This window comes from Brassica rapa, chromosome A01 (assembly GCF_000309985.2).
Source record: "Brassica rapa cultivar Chiifu-401-42 chromosome A01, CAAS_Brap_v3.01, whole genome shotgun sequence".
NCBI lineage: Eukaryota > Viridiplantae > Streptophyta > Magnoliopsida > Brassicales > Brassicaceae > Brassica > Brassica rapa.
In genome coordinates this window covers 17665495-17690940 of record NC_024795.2, presented here as the reverse complement: position 1 = coordinate 17690940, position 25446 = coordinate 17665495, and the positions used below count along the sequence as shown (strand labels likewise).

At 38.2% G+C, this 25446-nt stretch overlaps 7 protein-coding genes across 7 annotated transcripts; all 7 read left to right on the top strand.

Moving 5' to 3' along the window:
* Positions 1 to 562: 562 nt before the first annotated feature.
* LOC103829542 (agamous-like MADS-box protein AGL80) lies at positions 563 to 11402 on the top strand. The gene is made up of 2 exons (XM_033278183.1): positions 563 to 3290; positions 3379 to 11402. Exons 1-2 carry the CDS (start codon positions 2571 to 2573, stop codon positions 3493 to 3495), a joined length of 837 nt encoding a protein of 278 aa, XP_033134074.1. The 5' UTR covers positions 563 to 2570; the 3' UTR covers positions 3496 to 11402.
* On the top strand, positions 4336 to 5050 carry LOC103829532 (agamous-like MADS-box protein AGL80). The gene is made up of 2 exons (XM_033275916.1): positions 4336 to 4888; positions 5004 to 5050. Exons 1-2 carry the CDS (start codon positions 4336 to 4338, stop codon positions 5048 to 5050), a joined length of 600 nt encoding a protein of 199 aa, XP_033131807.1.
* Positions 6102 to 6500, top strand: LOC117126795 (agamous-like MADS-box protein AGL80). The gene has a single exon (XM_033275909.1). It carries the CDS (start codon positions 6102 to 6104, stop codon positions 6498 to 6500), a length of 399 nt encoding a protein of 132 aa, XP_033131800.1.
* A 5539-nt stretch (positions 11403 to 16941) lies between the features above and the next one.
* On the top strand, positions 16942 to 18204 carry LOC103829509. The gene has a single exon (XM_009105182.1). The coding sequence runs from the start codon at positions 16942 to 16944 to the stop codon at positions 18202 to 18204; it is 1263 nt and encodes a 420-aa protein (XP_009103430.1).
* Positions 18205 to 18543: 339 nt separating this feature from the next.
* On the top strand, positions 18544 to 19914 carry LOC103829502. The gene has a single exon (XM_009105171.1). It carries the CDS (start codon positions 18544 to 18546, stop codon positions 19912 to 19914), a length of 1371 nt encoding a protein of 456 aa, XP_009103419.1.
* A 3-nt stretch (positions 19915 to 19917) lies between these two features.
* LOC103829494 lies at positions 19918 to 22534 on the top strand. The gene is made up of 4 exons (XM_009105157.1): positions 19918 to 20859; positions 20907 to 21630; positions 21915 to 22061; positions 22233 to 22534. Exons 1-4 carry the CDS (start codon positions 19918 to 19920, stop codon positions 22532 to 22534), a joined length of 2115 nt encoding a protein of 704 aa, XP_009103405.1.
* Positions 22535 to 22659: 125 nt separating this feature from the next.
* Positions 22660 to 24302, top strand: LOC103828931 (putative F-box protein At1g53550). The gene has a single exon (XM_009104567.2). It carries the CDS (start codon positions 22897 to 22899, stop codon positions 24208 to 24210), a length of 1314 nt encoding a protein of 437 aa, XP_009102815.1. The 5' UTR covers positions 22660 to 22896; the 3' UTR covers positions 24211 to 24302.
* Positions 24303 to 25446: the final 1144 nt, after the last annotated feature.

Here is a 25446-nt window from a genome sequence, read left to right as displayed (position 1 = left end):
GTATTATATATAAATCAAACAATTGTATAATGTTTCAGCTTAGCATTAAATGTATATTGGTAGCATATTAATAATTTACTGTGTTTTTTTTTTCTCTTTATACATTGTGTGTTTCTCTATCTTCCGAAATAGTTAGAGATTGTGGAGTCGGTAAAATCCTTTGGAAGGTTTGGAGTTTAAGAAGAGGAAAACATGACTTATGATTAGTGCCAGAAACAAAATAAGTGCTGATTTGGAGATTTAAGAAGAAGATCTATTTATTTGAAATGAAAATGGTGAGAACATGGGGAAAGAAAAAGAAGATGATGGAAATTTCGGGCAGGGGTAAAACGGGAAAGAAGGAGACAATTGTCTACAGTAAACATGAGTTTTTAATGGTTTTGGGTAGTTAGCTAATTTTGTTCCCATTTGTGTATATCTAGCAAATTATCTCTTAATTTTATCTATATATCAAACGAATGATGGAGAAGAGTTGTCAACATTATCTTTTTAATTTCATAATTTTTTTCCTTCTTTCCAGTCTTTCTCTCTTTTCTTTTCAGATTTACTTTCTTGTGCAAAAGAGCCACCGTTAAACTCCAGTTCCACCACAAAGGCCACAAATCCTTGCATTACCACATGGTACCGGGATTGCACCAGCTTTCCGATAGGTCACCTATCCTTTGATTTCTACAGCTCAAGCACACTTAACTCTGGAGTTCTCTCTGGATGATTAACCGAAAATAAAAGTGCACTTTGAGTCATAGGTAACCAAATAAATTCTTAGAAACCCATTCCACCTAATCTACTATCACAAACCCGGGGTACTACATTCACCCCACTAGCATAGTGCAACGTTTTCGTTGCACATTTGGACCCTCATCCCCGATGGTGTGAGTCCACTCGACTCCACACTCTCATATGGTTTTGGCTCAGATACCAATTTTAAAGCCCCGACCCACCAACGTTTGTGAGCCCCCAGGTCCACTCTTGGTCCGTGAGTCTCACCCTCATTTGATATTTGGTGCATTATCGGAAAGGCTCGTAAGACTTGATAACTGACCATGGAAACACGACATGACCGTTCCACGTGCTTTGTCATTACTCAAAACGGTACAAAATTGACTAGAATGCACAAGCGCCCTGATAGGTCACCCACGTAGTACTTTGGGTTTGTGATAGTGATACACTAAAAATGAATCTTTGCTCCTGTCAAGTTAACAGTGGTAATTGTAATATTTGAGATTCAATCAGATAGTAGATTAGGTGGGAAAGGATTATAAGAATTGATTTGGCTACCTATATCACAAAGTTCACTTACCTTCTCGGTTAACCATCCGAAAAGAACTCTAGAGTTAAGCATGCTTGAGCTAGAGTAATAAAAGGATGGATGACCTATTAAGAAGCTTGTGAAATCTAGTCAATCCCGGTACCATTAGAGTGACGATAAAGCGCAGGGAACGGTCAGGTCATGTTTACAGGATCAATATATCAAATTCCGATAATGCACCAGACGTCAAATAAGGGTGAAGCTCACGGGCTGAGAGTGGACGTGGGGGGGGGGGGGGGGAGGGGTCACAGACGTTAAAGGATCGGGGCAATACAATTGGTATCATAACCAAACCCGGATGAGAGTGTGGAGTCTAGTGGATTCACACCATCGAGAGTGACAGCCTAGATGTACAAAGAAGACGTTGCACTCTACTAGTGGTGGTGAATGTAGTACTCCGGTTTTGTGGTAGTAGATTAGGTGGAAAAGGCTTCGAAGAATTTATTTGGCTACCTATGACATGGGTTAACAATCCGAAGAGAACTTCAGTGCTAAGTGTGTTTGAGCTGGAGAAATCAAATGATGTGTGACCTATCGGAAAACTGGTGAACTATGGTCAATTCCAGTACTGTGTGGTGAGGAAAAAGTACGAGGAATGGTCACTTCGTGTTTGTATGATCAGTATATCTAGTCTACCAAGCCTTTCCTATAATACACCAGACTTTGAATGAGGGCAATGCTCATATTAGCTTAATTTAAATTAATTCATAATTTAAATTAATTTGCTGATATTCTCATCTCTGATTCCACTCCACAAGGCTTGGTCAATACCAGTTGGTTTAATTGTTTTCAGTTTATGGTTTTCACTTGTTTTCAGTTGGTTTATTTTGATTGATTGGAAAATGTTTTCATTTCATTATAACCCCTCCCTCCCTCCCCCTCCCCCCCCCCCCCCCCCCACGAAAGAAAAAAAAATATTTTATTAAAAAGGTATAAAAATCTCAAAAAATAAATGAAAGATATTTGTATCATATTTAGAAAATGACATTTTTATAAATAATGTGCATATCACAGTACAAAGTGAAGATATCCTTGACAATAACCCTTGTCAACACCAATAAATTTCAAGTTATCTTGTAGCATTAATATGCATTAACTAATTAAGGAAAATTCCATTAATTAGAAACTTAGCATTGGGAGTAAAATTAGCGAGCAGAGTAACAACAAATGATTTGGAGCTTTTGACAACTATATAAAAATTCATTACGATAACAAAACATAATATAGAAAACCATAGAAAGAAAAGTATCATACAATCATCATGGGGAAGAAAAAGATGGACCTAACTTACATTACCGATGGCAGGGCAAGGGAAGCAACTTTCAACTTAAGGAAGGAAGAATTGAAGCAGAAACTCTATGAGCTCCATGTTCTTTGCGACGTTGATACATGTGCGGTCATCTACAATCAATACGACCCTAATCCAGAGGTATGGCAATCGACCTCAGAGGTTAAAAGTGTATTTGAGAAGTTTGAGATGTTGTCAGAGAAAGAGAAGACATGTAGATCGGTGAACCATGAAGAATTTCTCCATCAGATGATCGAAAAAGCCAGGAGGAAAAGACAGAAACTGAATGACCAAAACAAGGAGAAATACATGAGGGAACTCATGTTCGCGTTTCTCAGTGGGAACATGGAAGATTTGAGTTTAAACAATGATGATCATTCTGAGTTGTGTAGTTTCATTGATCAATATCTCAAGCAGCTTGTTCATCATAAGAACCAAACCTTAAACAATCCAAACTTTGAAATCGGCCAGTCTTCCTCAATGGCTCTGGACATGAACATAGCACAAACCTCTATTGCTGAAGCAGGTTCCTCTTCCTTTCTGGTCTCTAAACCCCCTAGGTCTTCTGAACTAACCAAAATGTGGAAGTCCGTAATCTTTTCATACCGTAGTGATTTACCGCATGACAATTTTGTTACAAGTATTCCCTCAACAAGTAGCAACGAAGAAGTATATATTCCGGTTATGAATCAGGTTAGAGCTTATATTATGATTAGCATCAACATACATTTTTTAAATGATAACCAATATTTAAAAAAAAAATATTATTCGATCGTTTCAGGATGAATCTTACCATCAGAATCAAAATCAAAATCTGGAACAGGGATTCGTTGAAGAAATGATGAAAATTGGTGAGCAAACAGGTTTTCCTTGGATGGAAGACAACAACCGATTTTAAAGCATATTCATCGAGGCAGATGCCAATACCAGTCATCTTATGTTTACTTTGTCTTAAATGATTTTTAGTGACAAATTTTTGGTTTGCCATCTCTTGTCTTTTTTCTTGCATCAAGTTTGAGTCTTCAAATTAATGTCTTCTCTAATATGTGAAGAAAACCAAATGGTAAATTATTAGTTTCAATTCAGATTCTAAAATCCTTTGGTATTGTTTGTCTTCTATATAGGATCTTTTTGATTCAACAAAAGTTCTATTTAAAATTTCATATTTTCTCCCTCATGCAAGAGGATCGTTAATACTTCTTTTTATCAGCAGTAAATTCTGTACAAATTAAAAAGTGTGTATAGAATATGAAAGTATGTATTAGGTTTTATAGAGATGACACAGGCGACAGCCTTATCTCAAAGGTTTCCAAGTTCATGTTTTAGAAATATTTATCCGATATTTCATTTGGATGAAACTACTACAGTTGGCATTTGTCTTAATATACTCGATTTTAAATTTCTTGGTTATATCAATTTTATATTCATTTAGAATTTAACCTTCAAGTTGATTGAATTATTTGATTAGGAAGAAACGAGTTTACGAAGAAGTGCTTAAAATTTGAACCTAGAAAATATGCTCAACAGTTTGCATATAAATTTCAAGTTATCTTGTAGCATTAATATGCATTAGCTAATTAAGGAAAATTCCATTAATTAGAAACTTAGCATTGGTAGTAAAATTAGCGAGCAGAGTAACAACAAATGATTTGGAGCTTTTGACAACTATATAAAAATTCATTACCATAACAAAACATAATATAGAAAACCATAGAAAGAAAAGTATCATACAATCATCATGGGGAAGAAAAAGATGGACCTAACTTACATTACCGATGGCAAGGCAAGGGAAGCAACTTTAAACTTAAGGAAGGAAGAATTGAAGCAGAAACTCTATGAGCTCCATGTTCTTTGCGACGTTGATACATGTGCGGTCATCTACAATCAATACGACCCTAATCCAGAGGTATGGCAATCGACCTCAGAGGTTAAAAGTGTATTTGAGAAGTTTGAGATGTTGTCAGAGAAAGAGAAGACATGTAGATCGGTGAACCATGAAGAATTTCTCCATCAGATGATCGAAAAAGCCAGGAGGAAAAGACAGAAACTGAATGACCAAAACAAGGAGAAATACATGAGGGAACTCATGTTCGCGTTTCTCAGTGGGAACATGGAAGATTTGAGTTTAAACAATGATGATCATTCTGAGTTGTGTAGTTTCATTGATCAATATCTCAAGCAGCTTGTTCATCATAAGAACCAAACCTTAAACAATCCAAACTTTGAAATCGGCCAGTCTTCCTCAATGGCTCTGGACATGAACATAGCACAAACCTCTATTGCTGAAGCAGGTTCCTCTTCCTTTCTGGTCTCTAAACCCCCTAGGTCTTCTGAACTAACCAAAATGTGGAAGTCAGTAATCTTTTCATACCGTAGTGATTTACCGCATGACAATTTTGTTACAAGTATTCCCTCAACAAGTAGCAACGAAGAAGTATATATTCCGGTTATGAATCAGGTTAGAGCTTATATTATGATTAGCATCAACATACATTTTTTAAATTATAACCAATATTTAAAAAAAAAATATTATTCGATCGGTTCAGGATGAATTTTACCATCAGAATCAAAACCAAAATCTGGAACAGGAATTCGTTGAAGAAATGATGAAAATTGGTGAGCAAACAGGTTTTCCTTGGATGGAAGACAACAACCGATTTTAAAGCATATTCATCGAGGCAGATGCCAATACCAGTCATCTTATGTTTACTTTGTCTTAAATGATTTTTAGTGACAAATTTTTGGTTTGCCATCTCTTGTCTTTTTTCTTGCATCAAGTTTGAGTCTTCAAATTAATGTCTTCTCTAATATGTGAAGAAAACCAAATGGTAAATTATTAGTTTCAATTCAGATTCTAAAATCCTTTGGTATTGTTTGTCTTCTATATAGGATCTTTTTGATTCAACAAAAGTTCTATTTAAAATTACATATTTTCTCCCTCATGCAAGAGGATCGTTAATACTTCTTTTTATCAGCAGTAAATTCTGTACAAATTAAAAAGTGTGTATAGAATATGAAAGTATGTATTAGGTTTTATAGAGATGACACAGGCGATGGCCTTATCTCAAAGGTTTCCAAGTTCATGTTTTAGAAATATTTATCCGATATTTCATTTGGATGAAACTACTACAGTTGGCATTTGTCTTAATATACTCGATTTTAAATTTCTTGGTTATATCAATTTTATATTCATTTAGAATTTAACCTTCAAGTTGATTGAATTATTTGATTAGGAAGAAACGAGTTTACGAAGAAGTGCTTAAAATTTGAACCTAGAAAATATGCTCAACAGTTTGCATATAAATTTCAAGTTATCTTGTAGCATTAATATGCATTAGCTAATTAAGGAAAATTCCATTAATTAGAAACTTAGCATTGGTAGTAAAATTAGCGAGCAGAGTAACAACAAATGATTTGGAGCTTTTGACAACTATATAAAAAATTCATTACCATAACAAAACATAATATAGAAAACCATAGAAAGAAAAGTATCATACAATCATCATGGGGAAGAAAAAGATGGACCTAACTTACATTACCGATGGCAAGGCAAGGGAAGCAACTTTAAACTTAAGGAAGGAAGAATTGAAGCAGAAACTCTATGAGCTCCATGTTCTTTGCGACGTTGATACATGTGCGGTCATCTACAATCAATACGACCCTAACCCAGAGGTATGGCAATCGACCTCAGAGGTTAAAAGTGTATTTGAGAAGTTTGAGATGTTGTCAGAGAAAGAGAAGACATGTAGATCGGTGAACCAGGAAGAATTTCTCCATCAGATGATCGAAAAAGCCAGGAAGAAAAGACAGAAACTGAATGACCAAAACAAGGAGAAATACATGAGGGAACTCATGTATCGCGTTTCTCAGTGGGAACATGGAAGATTTGAGTTTAAACAATGATGATCATTCTCAGTTGTGTAGTTTCATTGATCAATATCTCAAGCAGCTTGTTCATCATAAGAACCAAACCTTAAACAATCCAAAATTTGAAATCGGCAAGTCTTCCTCAATGGCTCTGGACATGAACATAGCACAAACCTGTATTGCTGAAGCAGGTTCCTCTTCCTTTCTGGTCTCTAAACCCCCTAGGTCTTCTGAACTAACCAAAATGTGGAAGTCCGTAATCTTTTCATACCGTAGTGATCTACCGCATGACAATTTTGTTACAAGTATTCTCTCAACAAGTAGCAACGAAGAAGTATATATTCCGGTTATGAATCATGTTAGAGCTTATATTATGATTAGCATCAACATACATTTTTTAAATGATAACTAATATTTAAAAAAAAAAAATTTATTCGATCGTTTCAGGATGAATCTTACAATCAGAATCAAAATCAAAATCTGGAACAGGGATTCGTTGAAGAAATGATGAAAATTGGTGAGCAAACAGGTTTTCCTTGGATGGAAGACAACAACCGATTTTAAAGCATATTCATCGAGGCAGATGCCAATACCAGTCATCTTATGTTTACTTTGTCTTAAATTATTTTTAGTGACAAATTTTTGATTTGCCATCTCTTGTCTTTTTTCTTTCATCAAGTTTGAGTCTTAAAATTAATGTCTTCTCTAATATGTGAAGAAAACCAAATGGTAAATTATTAGTTTCGATTCAGATTCTAAAATCTTTTGGTATTGTTTGTCTTCTATATATGATCTTTTTGATTCAACAAAAGTTCTATTTAAAATTACATATTTTCTCCCTCATGCAAGAGGATCGTTAATACTTCTTTTTATTAGCAGTAAATTCTGTACAAATTAAAAAGTGTGTATAGAATATGAAAGTATGTATTAGGTTTTATAGAGATGACACAGGTGATGGCCTTATCTCAAAGGTTTCCAAGTTCATGTTTTAGAAATATTTATCCGATATTTCATTTGGATGAAACTACTACAGTTGGCATTTGTCTTAATATACTCGATTTTAAATTTCTTGGTTATATCAATTTTATATTCATTTAAAATTTAACCTTCAAGTTGATTGAATTATTTGATTAGGAAGAAACGAGTTTACGAAAAAGTGCTTAAAATTTGAACCTAGAAAATATGCTCAACAGTTTGCATATAAGTTCCAAGAGCGAAAAGTTAAAGCATGCAAGTCTTTTAGTGATTGAATGATTGAAACCAATTTTTTCTTTTTTCCTCAAAGATACTTATATTAACCATTGATCATCAAGATAAGATACATCAGTACATCATTATGGTAACACAGACCATTCTAACATAAAAATTCTATACAAAGAACTACCAGCGCTTGTAAACCCAAAAAACCCCAAACCTGAAAGGACTACATGTTACACCATCAACACATGTTTTTTTTATAGAATCGTTGTAGCACCGTGGTAACTACATCTATATTATATCCATGGGATCAATATTCAATTCCTTGCAAGCGAAAAATTTTGAAGTTACAAAAAAAAACCACATATGTTTAAGATTTCTCATCGAAAAGAAAACCAGCCAATCAAACCAATTCATCATTGTTTTTTCTACACCTCTGACAATTTATAGACATAAAATATTTTTGATTTATTAACAGTGTTCTATTCAAACAGTCTTAGTACCCAATTTGTCGTCTTTGTTAATCTTTAATTCCTTATGACATGTGAATTCTATTAGATTGAAGCTTACTCTCATTAGAGGACTTTGTACAAGTATTTATACATGTATTGTATTTATACATGTGTTGTATTAGGGTATTGCTACTGTAAATGTACACTAATGCCTTTATACTATTGGTAACTCTATTATCCCTTTAATATGTAAGACTTTTAGTGATTCCAATCTAGATACAATCTGTTTGACACGGTATTCTAAAAAGAGTTTTGTTAGTGCATCAGCTAGTTGATCTCTAGTTGATACATGTGTAACACACAAAGCTCCTGACTGAATTTTCTCCAGTATGTAATGGTAATCGACTGCGATGTGTTTCATTCTAGTGTGGAAGACGGGGTTAGCTCACATGTAGGTTGTTCCAACATTATCACAATATATGACAGGTGCCTGCTGTAGTTGAATGCCCAAATCAGTCAGGAATGAGCAGACCCATCGTAATTTTCCTGTTGTATTTTCCACTGACCTATATTCAGATTCTATTGAGGATCGAAACACCTCTTTACTTCCGCGATGACCAAGAAATGAGTTGTCCTCCAATGTAAATGATGTATGCATTTTTTGAGACGAATTCTTCCGGTTCTCCAGCCCAATCGGCATCAAAGTACACATGTAATGTCAATGGATTTTTCTGACGCAAGAGGATCCCATGAGTAAGAGATCTTGAGAGGTACCTGAGGACTCGTTTTGCGGCGGTCCAATGCTCGGTAGTTGGTTGATGCATAAATTATCATAGGCGATTTACTACAAAGGAAATCTCGAGCCGTGTGAAAGCTCTGTAATCCTCCAACCAGCTGACGATATTGAGTCGGATTTGAAAGAGGGTCACCCGAGTGAAGCGTAAGTTTTGGTGATGTTAGTAATGGTGTAGTAACAAGTTTTGAATCCAACATGTTGAATCTGGAAAGAAAATCTCATGTATATTTCTTCTGCATTATATGAAGCCCCTAATTTTTCTCGTCATCTCGATCCCCAAGAAGTAATGTAGGTTTCCCATATTATTTCAGTGAAAACCGGACTCCCAACGATTTGGTGATGTTGTTTATTAGTGTCAATGAACTTCAAGTGACCAAAATGTCATCTACATAAACTAGAAGGTAGGTGTTGGATCCAATACCTAAAGGGATAAGTGTTGGACGCAAATCTCAAAGGGATAAGGAAGCGGCCCAAGTGACGGCTCGGGCTCCATCTTCGAGGCAGGTGTAGAAAGAACTCAACCTCGAGGGTTCAACCTAGAAAACTAAGGCCGAAGCTCACGCTCAAAATATAGTTTAAACCCAGATCCGAGTCAATAAGACAAGGACTGACGATAAGAACGAGGGAGAAAATATCCCGTAAATCTTGGATCCCACCACACATCTAAAAAAACAAGTAGATAGGGGAAATCATAAAAAGAGAAGTGCGGGAAGAAGAGATGACACGAGCGTTAAACCCTAGGAACTACATACTCGACCTCGACCTCGATCTCATTCTCTTTACACTATTTCCTTAAATCCTAGTTGTTGTTTTCATATCATCCATTGTAAGCCTTCATTTCACTCCAATCATATCTTATATATAAAGACCATTTTTATCAACCAGAATCTAATTACCTCGTTGTGTTATGAGGATATTGTTGTCCACGTTTTTTCTTCTCTAATCTTTACAAACAATCACTATCAAATACTTAGTGAGGATTTTAGGATCCATATTTTGGTGCCGCCTGTGGAGAAGAAAAACAAAAAATATCCTTGCTAAGAATCAGATCTAAAGTTCCTAAGTGCGATCATGGATTCACCACACATGTAACACCCCCGATCCGAAATAAATAAAAGTTAATTAGTTTGTCATGCACCAATCAAACAAGAACATGCACAACGAACTAAAGAACTCTAACCAGATCGAAGATACTACTACCACGTGCCCAAACATTTGATCTGAGGTTCCCATATCAGATCCGAAATCCTAAGATCATATGTCCAAGAACGGGTTTCCTAGCGATTCCAAGTTAAGGCTTTGCAATCCGAGTTTGAAACCGTTAGTTAGTTCGTCCCGGACTAGGACTAGTATCATATAGAATCCAAGCATTTCACAAACCCTTTTTTTTATTCACATATACTTTAAGTTCAACCACATCAAAATTTATACATGCTCGGCCGATGTTCAAAACCATATCTTACATATTACAAAACGTACATGTTTGCAAAAGGTAGCAAATCTACACCAACAGCTTTGTGCTCCTCCGATCCCAAATGGAACCTACTACTACGGGTTACCTGCAAAACAAAGAGTCTAATGAGCAACTATTTTGCTCAGTGAGTCGGGTTTCCTAACAATTATTTATCCCCCCATTATGCATCAAACATTAAGCAACAAGGATCAATTATATTAAGAAATATGCAATGCAAAAATAAAGCAATCATGTAAACAAGCATCCACTCTTCACGAGTAGTTAGATCATTATCGATCATCGAGGACTGCCTCTCGCCATTGGTTCCTATCTCGATACGAAGTCCATAACACATCCCTTCTTGCGCCCATTGACTCTAAACGCAAAGTCTAAAAAGCCGATGGCCCAGATAACACACTTGCCGCATCGTCATGCAGCTACACTAGCCCTATCACAAGTGTCTTCGCGTCCTGCCCGGTACAAATTTTGGTAAGGCCCCAGACAAGGCACGGGCCTCGAGTGGACACCAATGACTCTCACGACACTCCACCTGAGTGTCGGACTCTCACGGATCAAGTCCGTGGATTTACGGGTTTCTCCGTTAAGATATGATCATACATGTTATATTATCTGAGCCGAGGCCCAAACAATATAATGCAATGACATAAGTATATTCAACACAACATCAATGTATCACAATCATGTTATACCCCTCGAGCCGAAGCCCGACGATATAACTCAATATCTTTCACAAACATCAATCATTATCATATCATTATATATCTAAATGCGCAACCTAGCAATGCATCAACCAATACTCTTGTTTTGCAGGCGCTAGTCGCACACACAACAATCATAACCCATAACCGAGACTCACCTCAACACTTAGATGAAAGTTTTGAACTGGAAACGCTTCTATCTCGCGGTCGGCTTCACTTTAAACTTTTATCAAAAAACTCTAGAGCTTTAGAAATTTAAATACAGGAAGGGTAGGATAAGAAAGGCTATCCAAGTTCTAACTAAGAAAAAAAAAAGAAAAACAAAATCTAAATAAAAAGAAAGCTAAAGACAAAAACATTTTACCTTAGGGTTTCGACTTTTTCGAGCTTCTATGGTTAGGGTTCTAAGCATGAGAAATGACTAAGGGGGTGGTCTGCTATTTATAGGCTGGAGAATGAGCTCAGGAGAAGGTATAGGTCGTGGGTTACAAGCAGGAGCTGTCCTGGATGTCCCATGCAACCAATTGGAGAGATATTGGTGTGCAGCCACAAATCTATCCAATTAAAACAAGTTTTGTGGCCAGCCACCAATTCAACCAATAGGACATTAGCAAGAGCTTCTTGGAGGATTCTCTAGTAAAGGAGTAACACATGTCTAGCTGCTTAAGAAGGTAGACAAGCAGCTGCATCCTCCAGAAGCTTCCAGATATGCGTAACACATCGTAGATGGGCCCGAATGGGCCGTATTTAAATCCCGAACATGTTATAAGCTTATCCGAGCTGGCGGAAATGTTTCTCCTTGACAAAAACCTAGATTTCTTAGACCAAAACATTTCTAAAATAACTCTAAGGTCATTCCTATCTTAAGGCCTTATAATAAATTTTCGATTAATTTTCTCGTCCGACTAGGACATTCTAGGCCGAACCGCGAGCATTTTCAATCCACTAAACTTCCTGAAGAATTTATTTCTTCAGATGCAAAACTATTCTAAGACTTTCTAAATCTTTCTTATGTACCTTGGGATCAACAAACATCCACGGGAACAGATCAATCCGACTTCCATTTACTTGAGTAATTTTCTTGGCTGTTACAAGATTTTTCCTTGTCTGCGTTTTACTCTTTAAAGAGGGTTATTACAACACAAGTCCCATCCGGTCCTACCGAACCAAGAAGCATTGACGTCGACCTTCCCAGATCTGACACAAGAAACAAAATGCTAGCTACAGGGACATAAAAGACCAACCAAACCATCATAGGCGCTAAAGCACAACGAGCACCACTACCAGTTGGTTTGGAATCAATCTGGTGCAAGACGGAACATCGGCAACACGACCACTCGTGTGCATCAAGGTGATGAGGACGTTTTGACGACGGCTTAAACCATCAGCCAGTCGGTTGGATTTGCCAGAATGATGCCGAATAGAAAAGGTAAATTGTTGTAGATACGCGATCCATGAGGCATGACGAGAAGAAACCTTGGCATGGCTATAAAGATGACCCAATGCATGATTTCCAAACAAAATAAATTCGTGATGGACCAAGTAATGGTGCTAATGCTTGATAGCTTGAATGATCACATAGAATTCCATATTAAAAGTGCTATAACGCGAATGTGGACTGGCTAGTTTCTCGCTATAATAAGAAATCGGCCATCCACGTTGACTGATAACTGCATCGATTCCAAGTTTTGACGCATCACTATGAAACTCGAAGGTCTCGGAAAAGTTAGGCAAGACGAGAATATCAACAGTTGTTGGCTTTGTTTTGATGAGTTCGAATGCTGCAGTTGTTTCTGGTGTCCAATGAAATTTGCCTTCCTTTATAAAACTAGTAATAAGAGTCATAATGGAGCTAAAATGGCTAACAAACCGTCGATAAAAGGATGCCAATCTATGGTAGCTCTGGACCTCTATGACGGTCGTAGAATCAGGCCACGATCGAGCTGCTTCCATCTTTGATTAATCCATCACCGTCTGTAGTTGTGGTCATATTCCCCCAATGAAACGAGAAACTAAATGAACTTCGCTGTCATGAATCTCATTACGAGTTAATAACAATGCCAATTCTTCAGCATTTTCGTCCAAGCTGCGGCTACATTATCGCAGGTTTTGCAGCTTTGTGTACATGGTTCGTTCTTAGTTATGTGGTAGAAATGTTTGGTGAAGATGTTTCGTCAATTTTCCCAAGAGTGAATCGGTTTGTTGCCCGTACATGAACGTGTCTTCTTAAGTTGTTTCCAGCGTTGCAGCAAGGCGACAAGAGAGATACGACGATCCAGAGGTACTTGCTTAAACTCAAGGATTTTTTTTCAACTGAGACTAGCCAATCAATAAGATCGTCACCACAAAGACCTCCATGGAATTCCGGTATATCTACTCTAAAAATACCTTCCCAGCGGCTGTCATAGTTATCACGTTCCCTCAGATCCTCATGATAAATGCGACGATGAATTTAATCTTCGTCGTCTACGATTGAATTTTGACGTTGGTTCCTATGTTGATGTTGTCTGTCTTGTGGGTGGGGCGGAAGGAATTGTTGTTGACGGTCCTGTTGGTGTGGCATAGGAAGTTGATGTTGATGTCGATGTTGGTGTGGTGGTGGGTTTTGTTGTCGTATTTGATGCTGTGGAGAAAGTTGTTGCTGAGCTCGTGGTGGTGGATCATGAATAACGTGTTGGATTTGAAGGTCCAAGCGAGTCGTCAATGCTGTGGTTAAGGCGTCCAGGCGATCTGTCAAAGTGTAGCCTAGTTGTTGGATCAAAGATTGTGTTGCTGTCTACAGCACGACGAGTAGAGTATGTAACTCAGTTAGCTCGGACGTGCTTCCCTCCAGGTTCTGATCCCGGTTGTGACCATTGTGACCAACTGCGCCTCCCATTTCCTTTGTCATTGAAACGTGATTTTTTTCCCGAAACATACTGATTCTGATACCAGCTGATGGAGAGCGAAAGCTATGAAACATAAAGATCAAGGGTTCGATCTCTAAATCATTGACATGCTGGTGAAGGTAACTCAAAAACAAGAACAAGGTCGTGAATATTCTTTGCAATGCTTATCAAATCTCTTAAAAACTCAACATCTTATAAGTTCAAAAGTGTCTTTCAATAATTGATTAGGTATCTTTATATACTAGCTAAGAAAGTCTTAATCCTAAAAGGATTAGTGAGTTTCTTTTTCCTAATAGAAAAAGTCAAACGATAAAAAAGAAAATAAAATCCAACTTAATTAAAAGGAAAGTCGTATTCCAACGTGAGGAGGAGTTGTGATTGCTTTTGTTGAGCTGCATCATAAAGTCATGGGATCGCATACCGAACCATTGCCTGTCGACTGGAGCAAGCCGAGAGATAGCTCACCGCACATTGAACCAAAGCTTTCGAGCGGTCAAGAAATCGACCAGATCCAATGAACCAATCACGCTCAGGCCGCCTACCTACCCAATAACAGAGCACAACCATAAGAAAACACATCCCACATACTGATACGAGTTTTAGAAATGCTGATACGATTTGTGTTAATTTGCCGATGGAGTTTCTTTCGAGACCTGCAAACCATTCTAGGGCATGTATGGTAAGGTTTTCGGCAAAGAAAAGGCAGTAGCCAGCCTCTTTGTCATTGTCATTGAGGTGAGCTCTAGATATGGCCATTGGCAAGGCTCAAACATGGGCTTTTGGGTTGGTGTTTCCGGAATATTCTAGGAATTTGATTTTTCCCACATCATGTAGTCTTATTCTAACTATTTTTTTTGTGAAGAGAGTTTTTCGTGTCTTTTCTATCATTCCATCGATGTAAGAGTCCAAGCTCGTTGCCATGTGCATGATGGCGTGTATTTTTCGGAGCTCCGCATTGTTTCTTTCTACGTAAATCTAGAATGCTCAGAATCAATGAATTTTCTTGGGTACTATTCAAGCGTGTACGGACATACATCAACAGAATTCAAAGCCAGAATTTCACACCTAAATAAAAGATCGCTCTTGCGGCACTAAAGAACGGTCTATGGTTCTTCTCCAAGTTCAAAGAAAAAATGTAAGTTCAAGCTTTCATCTCGCTCGACGATGCACTTCATCGAACCTCATACTTCACATCACACAAAAAAAAGGCAGCTCTAAAAGAACAGTATAACACAAACAAATATACATCAGCATAAACAAAAGACCACAAGTCTCAAAGAACCAGCTATCCGAGAACAATATTTTTTCGGGACCAACAGCCCAACCCAAAGTATACCGTTCACTTTCGACCCCAGCAAGCACCTGATAACCACCTAACAAATTTATCTTTAAAACAAAGTGAATGAACAAATACGAGTTTAAAGTTTTAAATGATTTTTTTTTTAAATTGATTCTTTGAAAGAATAGTTAAATATGTATTTTAAAAGCTACGTAGCATGGAATCGTCCGTTGTCAAGCGTTTTGTGCTTCCGAAGCGGAACCGGAAACGGAATCGTTTGGAATCGCTCGGAATCGACATGGAATCGAGATTCGGTTTATGAGACGTTTGGAACCGTAATGGAAGCACGCGATTCAGAATTGGAAGCTTCGATGGATATATAGCCGGAAGCATTTTGAAGAGATGAACTCTTTAGGTTTATAGAAGCTGAAAATTGTTTTGGTGGGCTTTTTAATTTTAATTTGTTTTGTGAATACGTGACCCAATTATCCCATTGTAATAACAAAACTCTACTTAACAAATAAATAAAAAGATTTAAGTTTTTGAAATTCACTTGCGTAAGAAGTTTCTGATACTTCTCCAACCTTTGTCCAGAATTGTGAGAGAAGAGAGTAAATGTACGTAACTCTTGATTTGATAAATAATCAATTATTATATTTTGCTTGATGTGTTGTCACTTGTTTGTATATTACGTTGTTTGATCGTGAGTCACGACGTGTTTCATGTAATATTATAAAAAGAAAAATTTGTAAAAAAGTGATATATTATAAATTGCTTATTTGTATCATATTTAGTAGCTTAAGCTATTACTATTCATACAAGCTTGAACTCTATTTTTATGTTATGTTTAGTTTTTTTTTCTCTTTTCAAATTTTATCCGAATTACAATATTTTAATTATGTTTTAAATGTTTATCATTTAAAATAATTTTATTTTTTGCTTTAATATATATATATATATATATATATATACATGCTTCCAACACGTACCCGCTTCCTAAATATTTTTAAAAATGTGCTTCCACGTTTCCTTTCGCTTCCGCTTCTGCGTACCCGCTTCCGTTTCCATGCATCATAGTTTAAAAGTTTCTAACATATGGGTAAACAATCATATGAAAGATTTGAATAATCGGATAACCACTTAACAAATTCATAGCTAGCGAAAACATTTGACCAACTTCTAATTGGTTAGTCAAATACGTTAAAAATATAGTCATTAGTTATTATTTCAGGCTACAATATTATAAGATCCCGAATACATAGCTTAATTTCTCAAAATAATTTTTTAATTAAAAGTCTCAACTAAAGTACATTTTCCTATTTTATTTTTGGTAAATAATCCTAAAATTCAATTAATAATGAAAGTGTATATTTGCGCATTTATCTATTTTCCAAAATAATTAATATAGCAGAAAATAGTTAGTTAAATTGAAAATAAAAGTTAATGATTTCACTCCCTCTTTTGGGCTCCCGTTTTCTCTCTTCTCGTTAGAATATTCCACCTAAGGGAAGTAGAGCTTTTGACTAGGGTTTTTTCCTCTTTTGCACCAAAAAACACAAAATCTCTATATTTTGGGTGAGAATCTACCAAATCATTAGGTTTTTCACCGGTTTTCCTAGGGCTTTCCGCGAGCCGCCATCTTTTTCTTAAAAAAGTAAGAACAAGGGTTCTCAAACCCTACGCTAGAGAAGAGATGGGAAATGTCGATCATGCGTTTGAATCAATGTCACTGGAAGAAGATGAAGTTCCTTTCGATCTGCCTGACTTACCGCAATTCAGTGCGATAGAAAGAAACAAGATGAGTATTTTGGGACGTACTTTAAACCCTGATAATCAGAACATAGCTGATCTTATTAGGGATATGCCAAGGAAGTGGCAGGTGTATGGAAGGGTACATGGGATTGTTCTGTCAAAAACAACTTTTCAAATTGTCTTTAAGTATGAGCATGATCTGGAGGAGGTGCTAAATAAGAGGGTATGGACTTTCAACGACTGGAGCATCGTAATACACCGCTGGACAGAGACGCCAGACGAGGATTACCTTAAGTACTTATTAGTGTGGGTTCGGATTCGCAATATTCCGGTGAACCACTACACGGAGGGAGCGATAACAGCTCTGGGGGATATCATTGGGAGAGTGGATGTGGTTGCTTTCGACCCAGATAAACCGCAGACAAACGACTATGTGCGTGTGAGAGTTTTCTTTGATGTTTCAAGACCAGTGCGAAGATCAAAAGTGGTGAACCTACCTAAAGGAGGGGGATCTGTCACGATTTTGTATGATTTCGAAAGGATCCAGAAACGCTGTTATCATTGTCAGCGCTTGACTCATGAAAAGGATAAGTGCCCGATACTGATCCAGGAGCGGCAAGATAAAGCAAAGGCATGGAGAAAAAAAGTAAGCGAGGATAACCAGAAGGAAGAAGAAGGAAAGCAAACCTTTATGGTTACTATCGACAAAGATGATCCTTTGTTTGGTGTTTTAAATGAAGATCAAGTGGGTGTGGATAAAGCCACTGGGCGGAGGAAGATCAACCCGGAGGTCCTACAACAGATGAGGGAGTACATCTTGGCTGCTGAAGGAGGAGAGAAGCGTATAAGGCAGGAACGGGTTCGTAAATCTGTATCTGACTTGGATAACGATCCGCTAGGGCAAAAGAAGTTTCTGCGCCTAGAAGCGGCCCCTCTGATTATCCATGAAGTGGACAAAGGGAAAGGTTTTGTCTTTGGTTACTCTAATCAAAATGAACAAAACCACAGCAGGGAAGATGGATCACGGGGGTCTAGCTCGTGGGTGGAGAAGGAAAAGGGTCCCCTACGGTCAGGATCGGGGGTTGGTAGAGGAGACAGAGACTCAAACCCAACAGAGAAGGGGAATAATTTTTTCTTTGAATGTTCAACGGGTTTTAGTAGTGGATTCTCTACTGCTAGCTCTTCCGGGACAAAAAAAGACTAAATTGTTTGGGAGACATAGGCCTCCCAAGAAGTTCCGCAGACAAAAATCAAATCCAGTCATATCTCAGATTGATAGAGGAGAGGAAGGCGAACAGCAGGCAAATCTAGAATCAAAGAGGAAGGCGACAGAGGCAGCAGGAAATTTCTCAAAAATCGCAAGGCGTAATAAACCAGAGGTGGTCCCAAATGGGGGACTGCCAAATCAGTAATGAGTATACTGAGTTGGAATTGTCGAGGCTTGGGACGGTCTCAAGACTTGACGATTCCCCATCTCAAGGAGATACGTAAAAAATATCTTCCTGAGATAGTTTTTTTGATGGAGACAAAGCAGAGAAAGAACATGGTGGTAGATTTGCAAGTGGTTTTGGGTTATGATAGAGTGTATACGGTAGAGCCAGTCGGGTTGAGTGGTGGATTGGCATTGATGTGGTCACATAAGGTGAATCTGTGTATCAAATATGCAGATAAGAACCTCATTGACGCAGAGGTCAGTTTGGGTGGAGTGAACTTCTCTATGTCCTTTGTATACGGTGAGCCTGGATATCGGGGCAAGGAGATAGTATGGGAAAGACTGATGAGATATGGGGTGAATAGAAAAGGATGCTGGGGTTGGGTGGGGGATTTCAGTGAAATCCTACACAACGGAGAAAAGATAGGGGGTCCAAGTAGGAGTGAGGGATCTTTCGAAAGTTTCAGAGACTGTGTGAGGGTTTGTGAGATGGTGGAGCTTAGTGGTTTTGGTGATGGGTTTACGTGGTCAGGAGTGCGCAACAAGAAATACATACAAAGTAAGCTTGACCGCTGTTTTGGGAATAAAGAGTGGAGGTGTAATTTTTCCCTTGCAGTCCACGTATTTATGGAAAGATTGGGTTCAGACCATAAACCGGTTTTGGTGCGTCTGTTTGGGCATCAACCGGGACCTCGAGGATGTTTCAGGTTTGATAAGAGAATGGTTGGTAAACAGAAGGTACGGGAATGCATTGTGGAGGCATGGAACAATCAGAATGGAAATAATCCGGGATCATTGGTGGAACGCTTTGGGAATGTGCGAAGGAGTTTGGGGAGATGGAAGAGAGAAAATGGCATAAATTCAAAGGAGCGACTGTGTGTTTTGCGGAGTGATCTAGAGGCAGAATACTCATCTGGATCTCCTGACTGGGAAAAAATAAAATATCTGAAATCAGAAGTGGCAAAGGCATTTCGAGATGAAGAAGAATACTGGCGCCAAAAAAGCAAAGACAAATGGCTAGTGGCAGGAGATAACAACACCAGCTTTTTTCATGCCTCCGTGAAAGACTCAAGACAGAAGAACCAACTGTTGAAACTAGTAAATGAGACGGGGCAGGAAGCAACAAATGTCAACGCAATGGGTCAAGTGGCTGTGGAGTACTTTACTTCTTTGTTCTCTACGGGGGATGGTGGAGATCTCTCGGATATGCTCGATGGTTTCACTGCGAGGGTTACAGCGGAGATGAATGAAAGATTGACAAGGGAGGTTACTGATGTGGAGATTCGTGAGGCAGTGTTTGGTATCAAAGCGTCGAGTGCACCGGGTAAAGATGGTCTGAATGGACTTTTCTTCCAAAAGTATTGGGACATCATTGGGCCTGATATTACTAAGGAGATAAGGACTTTCTTTACAACGGGTACTTTTCCTCAGGAATGGAATGTTACTCAGCTATGTTTGATTCCGAAGGTAATAAGTCCATAGAGAATGGTTGATCTGAGACCGATCAGTTTGTGTACGGTCGTGTACAAAGTTATATCCAGGGTCCTAGTCGCTCGTCTGAAACCGTGGTTGGACAAGGTGGTGTCACCTACACAATCGGCTTTCGTTCCAGAAAGATTGATCTCTGATAACATCATTATAGCGCATGAGGTGGTTCATGGATTACGCACTCATAGAGTGATCTCAAAGGAGTTCATCGCAATCAAAACGGACATGTCGAAAGCATATGATCGTATAGAATGGAGGTATATGGAGAAACTCTTGACGGTTATGGGTTTTGAGAAAAATTTTGTGGACTGGATTATGTATTGCGTGACCTCTGTCACCTACTCGGTTTTGATTAACGGAGAGGAGAAAGGAAGCATAACTCCAAAGAGAGGTTTAAGACAGGGGGATCCTCTATCTCCCTTCCTATTCGATCTGTGCACTGAAGGCTTGTCTCATCTCCTGAATAAAGCCGAGAGTATTGGAGCCATTGAAGGGATCAAGTTTTCTGAAGAGGGTCCTGCGATTCACCATTTGCTTTTCGCGGATGACTCTCTGTTAATGGTGAAAGCGACTGATGAGCAATGTACAGAGATTCGTAAGATCTTGAGAGTGTATGAGGAGAACTCTGGACAGATGATCAGCCTTGCTAAATCGTCCATTACTTTCGGTGGAAGGATTGAGATGTCCAGGAAGGTAAAGATAAAAGAAATTCTTGGTATAGAGCCTGAAGGAGGTACTGGAAAATACTTAGGTTTACCAGAATGTTTCAGTGGCTCTAAGGTGGAGATGTTACACTACATTCAGGAGAAGATGAAATCCCGTTTTCATGGGTGGTACGGTAGGTTCCTATCTGCTGGGGGAAAAGATATTTTGCTAAAAACTGTGGCGATGGCAATGCCAGTCTTTGCAATGTCGGTGTTCAACTCCCAAAGACCACTTGTAAGAATCTAACAAGCGCGATGTCAAACTTCTGGTGGAATGCACAGGAGGGTAAGTCCAAGATTCACTGGTTGGCCTGGGAGAAGCTAGTCTTGGGGAAGGATCAAGGAGGGATGGGTTTTAGAGATATTGAAAATTTTAATCAAGCTTTGCTTGCGAAACAAGGCTGGCGGCTACTGATGCATCCTGATTCTCTATGTGCACAAGTCCTTCGTAGTAGATACTACCCAAACGGGTCTTTTATGAAGGCATCTATGGGGTCAAGGCCATCTTACGCGTGGAGGAGTATATTATTTGGCCAACAGTTGTTGGTGAAAGGGCTGAGAAGGACCATTGGCTCAGGACAGGATACTTATGTGTGGTTAGATAAACGGCTTTTCAGAGATTCTCCAGTAGCTCCCCTACGTAAGCCTATTTTGTTTGATGTGGATTTAAAGGTCTCTGATCTTATTAACCCTCAAACTAAGTTCTGGGACAGGGGAAAATTGGAGGAGAATTTTTTCCCACCTGATATTGAACTGATTTTAAAACAGAAGCCAGTTCTGGAAGAAGTTGATGACTATGAATGGGTTCATACTCATTGGGGAGGGTACACTGTAAAGTCGGGGTATTGGTTGGTTTCGCGACTAGAGTATTCTGATGTTCAAAAGGAATGTCTCGCGCAACCTTCAAACCATGGTCTGCTTGGGAAGGTTTGGAAGGTGAAAACAGCCCCAAAGATCAGGATATTTATGTGGAAATCCCTCTCAAATGCACTTGTTGTAAATGATGGTTTGTTGTCTAGGGGTTTAAAGATAGATTCCCGCTGTCAAAGATGTGGTATGGAGGGTGAATCTATCAATCACGTGCTTTTTACCTGCCCAGCGGCTCGGCGTGTATGGACTGAGTCGAATTTTCCTTTTCCCCGTCGAGGTTTTGAGCATATGACCTTGTTTGAAAATTTCAACTATCTTCTCTCCTTGCCAAGTAATCTTGATGTGCCAAGTGAAATTACTCGCACCTTCCCGTGGATTTTGTGGATTTTATGGAAGAATAGAATCTATTTCTATTTGAAGGTAAGGAGTACTCGGCGATTGATACGGTGGCAAAAGTTGTTGAGGATTCAAGTCACTGGTTTGAGGCTCAGAAAGGTAGGGATGAAGAGGTGGAATCGGAAAACAGAGAGATGAGGGCTAGAGACAGGTGGGAGGCACCAAAAGCAGGTTTTTTCAAATGTAATGTTGGCGTGCAATGGTCAAAACGAAATAAGATGACTGGAGCAGCATGGGTTTTAAGGGACAGTGGAGGAGGGACTGTACTGCATAGTAGGAGGGCTTTTGAAAATGTAGGTTCTTTTCTGGATGCGAAATTCTATTCTTTGATGTGGGCGACAGAATCCATGCGAAGTCATCATGTGGAAAAGGTTATCTTCGAAGTAGAGTCTGCGGATTTGTTTGGTGCGGTTACCAAGCCCAAGGCTTGGCCTGCTTACAGATACCAAGGGACGGAACTGAGGAAAGCTTTGGTGGGTGTTCAGGGGTGGGACTTCTCGGTCGTTAGCGCGAAGTCAAACAGATGTGCACATGCTATTGCACAAAGTGTGACGAAGGAGAAGAGGCACCAGTCCTATGTTGCGATGGGTAACCCACAATGGTTGAGGGATCTTTTTGAAGCTGACAGACAAAGGCTAGGTTAACTGCGGAGGGCCTATTGGGTTCATAAAATGTGGAGGTTTTGGTTTTCGTAAGGGTAGAGCTTCATGCTCGGTTCTTGCCATGAGGAGTGCACGGGTTTTCTATTGGTTCTGTTTGGTTTTATTTTGTTCTGGATGATGTTTCAGTTTCACATTCTCTATATCAATGTTACACAAGAGTTAAAAAAATTGAAAATAAAAGTTCAAAAGAAATGAAATTTCTTATATATTTACAGATAAATATAAAGTTATCAAAAATCAAAAATACCGATGACCAAAAAAAAGTGACTGGTTTATTTATTTAGTTGAACCGCACCATTCATATTTAACAAATTAGGTGGTGTGTAAAATTATAACACTGCCTGATGTCCTCGTGGTTGAAAGGAGTCTACAAAAGTAAAAGGAACGGAGACGCCGAAGTCCTCATGGCACAACGAAAACAATCAAATTGGTCAATGATCTCCGCCGATAACCTCTCCGGATCCAACAAACGGTCTTCAATCTCTGGGCAAGAAACCCGTTACTCCGTTTCGATTCCCGTTGATGTAATCATCAATATCTTGTCGAGACTCCCATTGAAGTCTATAGCTCAATCTCGTTGCGTGTGTAAGCTCTGGTCTTCCATTGCTCGCCGTCCTAATTACAACCTGTTGTTCCCTACCAAGTCTCCCGACGATCCACCGAGGATCCTATTCGCCTTCAAAGTCGGATCTAGCTTGTTCTTCTACTCCTCGCCCCAACATCATCAAAACAACCCTGATAACAACAACAACAGTTCAGCCATTGTAGCCACTCGTCACGACATCAATCTCGGCTCAGATTTGCAGCAGTTATGTCGGCCTGTTCGGGGTCTGGTCTGTAGTCAACACATTGGTAAGAACTGTTCCTGGGCTGTGGTTTCTAATCCCATCACGGGAGAGATTGTAACCACACCGAAACTGACAATAGAAGGGATTCACTTGAAGGAGCGTGTAAGAGGCAAAGCAGACTATTGTTTTGGGTATGATCCAATCGATAAACAGTTCAAGGTCTTGCGTATCACCAGGTTGTGTGGCAGCCCTGAACACAAAATATCTTTTTACGCAAAGTATCATGTCCTGACATTAGGGACGGGAGCTTGGAGGAAGCTCCAATGCAGCACACTTCATTACCCTCTAGATGAAAACGGGATATGCGAGAACGGGATTTGCATCAACGGTGTTTTGTTTTATCCAGCGTTGGTCAAACATAGAAAACATATGATTGTTTGCTTTGATGTTAGGTCTGAGAAGTTCGGTTTTGTCAGCGTTGATGACGTTTTAGGATTGCCCATCCATAGATATTCGGTTCTGATAAACTACAATGGTAAACTAGGTGTTAACTTTTGTGACGCTGCCTGTAAGCATTTTGAGTTGTGGGTATTGGAGGATGCCACTAAACATACATGGTCCAAGCGTGTCTACATATCGCCTCATGCGTCGCTGAACTGGGACAACTATGTGCGCCCTGCTGGAATGATTGGCAGCGGAGAAATTGTGTTATACCGAATGTATACACACAATCCTTTCAACATCTTTTACTACAATCTCGACAAGAAGATTATCAGAAGAGTAACATTTGAGGTCCCAGTATTGGAAAAGTTTGATCATTTTGGAGCTTTCACGTTTGCAAACTATGTAGAGGATGTGAAGCTTATGTAAGTGCTTTAAACAGATTAATCATTTGATCTGTCTCTGTCTCTGAAACAAATCTTGAATTAATAAAAAAAATGTGTTTTTACTTTGGAGAAAATCTTCTTTTTTGCCTCTTGTTGGCTTAAAACAGATAAGAGGTTGGTTGTAAATTTGTAATTTGATGGCTTGAATATAGCAGTCCTAGTATTTCAAAACCCTGATATTCTCTGTTTTTGGATTCCTTAGTTCATCTTCTTTCTTCGTGTATTTGGTCCATGTGTTCCTCAACCCTGTCAACAAAAACAGAGAAGAAAGATTCAAACAAAATCTCTTTCCCTTTTTTTTTTATGGTAAAAAGAAGCAATTAGTAAAAAGATGCTGACTATCTTAGTTTTCCTAACTCGCATAGGCATTAAAGAATGATTCGAGAATCACAAAAGCATAAGAATCAAGATCAGAAAATTAAACAGGAAATATGGACAAAAGTTTTTGGGAAAACGGTTTTTTTAGAGCAAAAAAATGGTAACTATGTCCCTTTAGACTAATCTATATTTTGTATCATATTTTCCTATAACACCCTTTAATATTTTTGAAAATAAATTTAATAAATAGTTTTACAAACAAAAAAATTTTGGAAAAATAGTAACTTTCGATAAAATACCTATATGAACTTAGTGATATTTTTTCCAGTTATAAAAAAGTTAAAATTATAAATTTCATATTATGTTCTAAATAAAGTAGAAATGACATTCTACGAAGTAGAAAACAAAATCCACTTTTTTCATTGAATCTACAATGTTTAGAATACGTGATCTACGTAAATAGGAGTATTCTAAAAATATTTAGAATACACATTCCGCGCTTAACCTATCGTTCTAAAATCTTTAGAAATCAAAATCTACACATTAATATAAATCTAAAACACGTAGAAACCGACTTCTACAGATTTACTATAAATCTAAAACATGTAGAAATCAAAATCTAAACATTACTATAATTCTAAAAAACTGTAGAAACCGATTTCTACATATTAGTTGTATTCTACGGATAAGAAATCAGTTCCTAAAAATATGGAAACAAAATATTTGGGAATATTCACTTTTATATTTTGAAAAAAAAATTGATATTTAAAAAAAAAAATAAAAAAAAAACGAAAAAGAACAAGAAAATAAAAAAAAAACGAAAAAAGAATAAAAATTAAAATTTTAAGGGCATTACTGTCATTTTGAAAAAAATTAGTCTAATGGGACATAAAGTAGTATA

Coding starts and splice junctions, on each gene's coding strand:
- LOC103829509 (XM_009105182.1), top strand. CDS start 16,942: ATGGGAAATGTCGATCATGCGTTTGAATCAATGTCACTGGAAGAAGAT.
- LOC103829494 (XM_009105157.1), top strand. CDS start 19,918: ATGGTTGATCTGAGACCGATCAGTTTGTGTACGGTCGTGTACAAAGTT. Junction 20,860..20,906: donor TCAACTCCCAAAGACCACTT/GTAAGAATCTAA, acceptor TGGAATGCACAG/GAGGGTAAGTCCAAGATTCA. Junction 22,062..22,232: donor GTGGGAGGCACCAAAAGCAG/GTTTTTTCAAAT, acceptor TGTGGGCGACAG/AATCCATGCGAAGTCATCAT.
- LOC103828931 (XM_009104567.2), top strand. CDS start 22,897: ATGTCCTCGTGGTTGAAAGGAGTCTACAAAAGTAAAAGGAACGGAGAC.
- LOC103829532 (XM_033275916.1), top strand. CDS start 4,336: ATGGGGAAGAAAAAGATGGACCTAACTTACATTACCGATGGCAAGGCA. Junction 4,889..5,003: donor AACCTCTATTGCTGAAGCAG/GTTCCTCTTCCT, acceptor TTTTGTTACAAG/TATTCCCTCAACAAGTAGCA.
- LOC103829502 (XM_009105171.1), top strand. CDS start 18,544: ATGGTGGTAGATTTGCAAGTGGTTTTGGGTTATGATAGAGTGTATACG.
- LOC117126795 (XM_033275909.1), top strand. CDS start 6,102: ATGGGGAAGAAAAAGATGGACCTAACTTACATTACCGATGGCAAGGCA.
- LOC103829542 (XM_033278183.1), top strand. CDS start 2,571: ATGGGGAAGAAAAAGATGGACCTAACTTACATTACCGATGGCAGGGCA. Junction 3,291..3,378: donor ATATTCCGGTTATGAATCAG/GTTAGAGCTTAT, acceptor CGATCGTTTCAG/GATGAATCTTACCATCAGAA.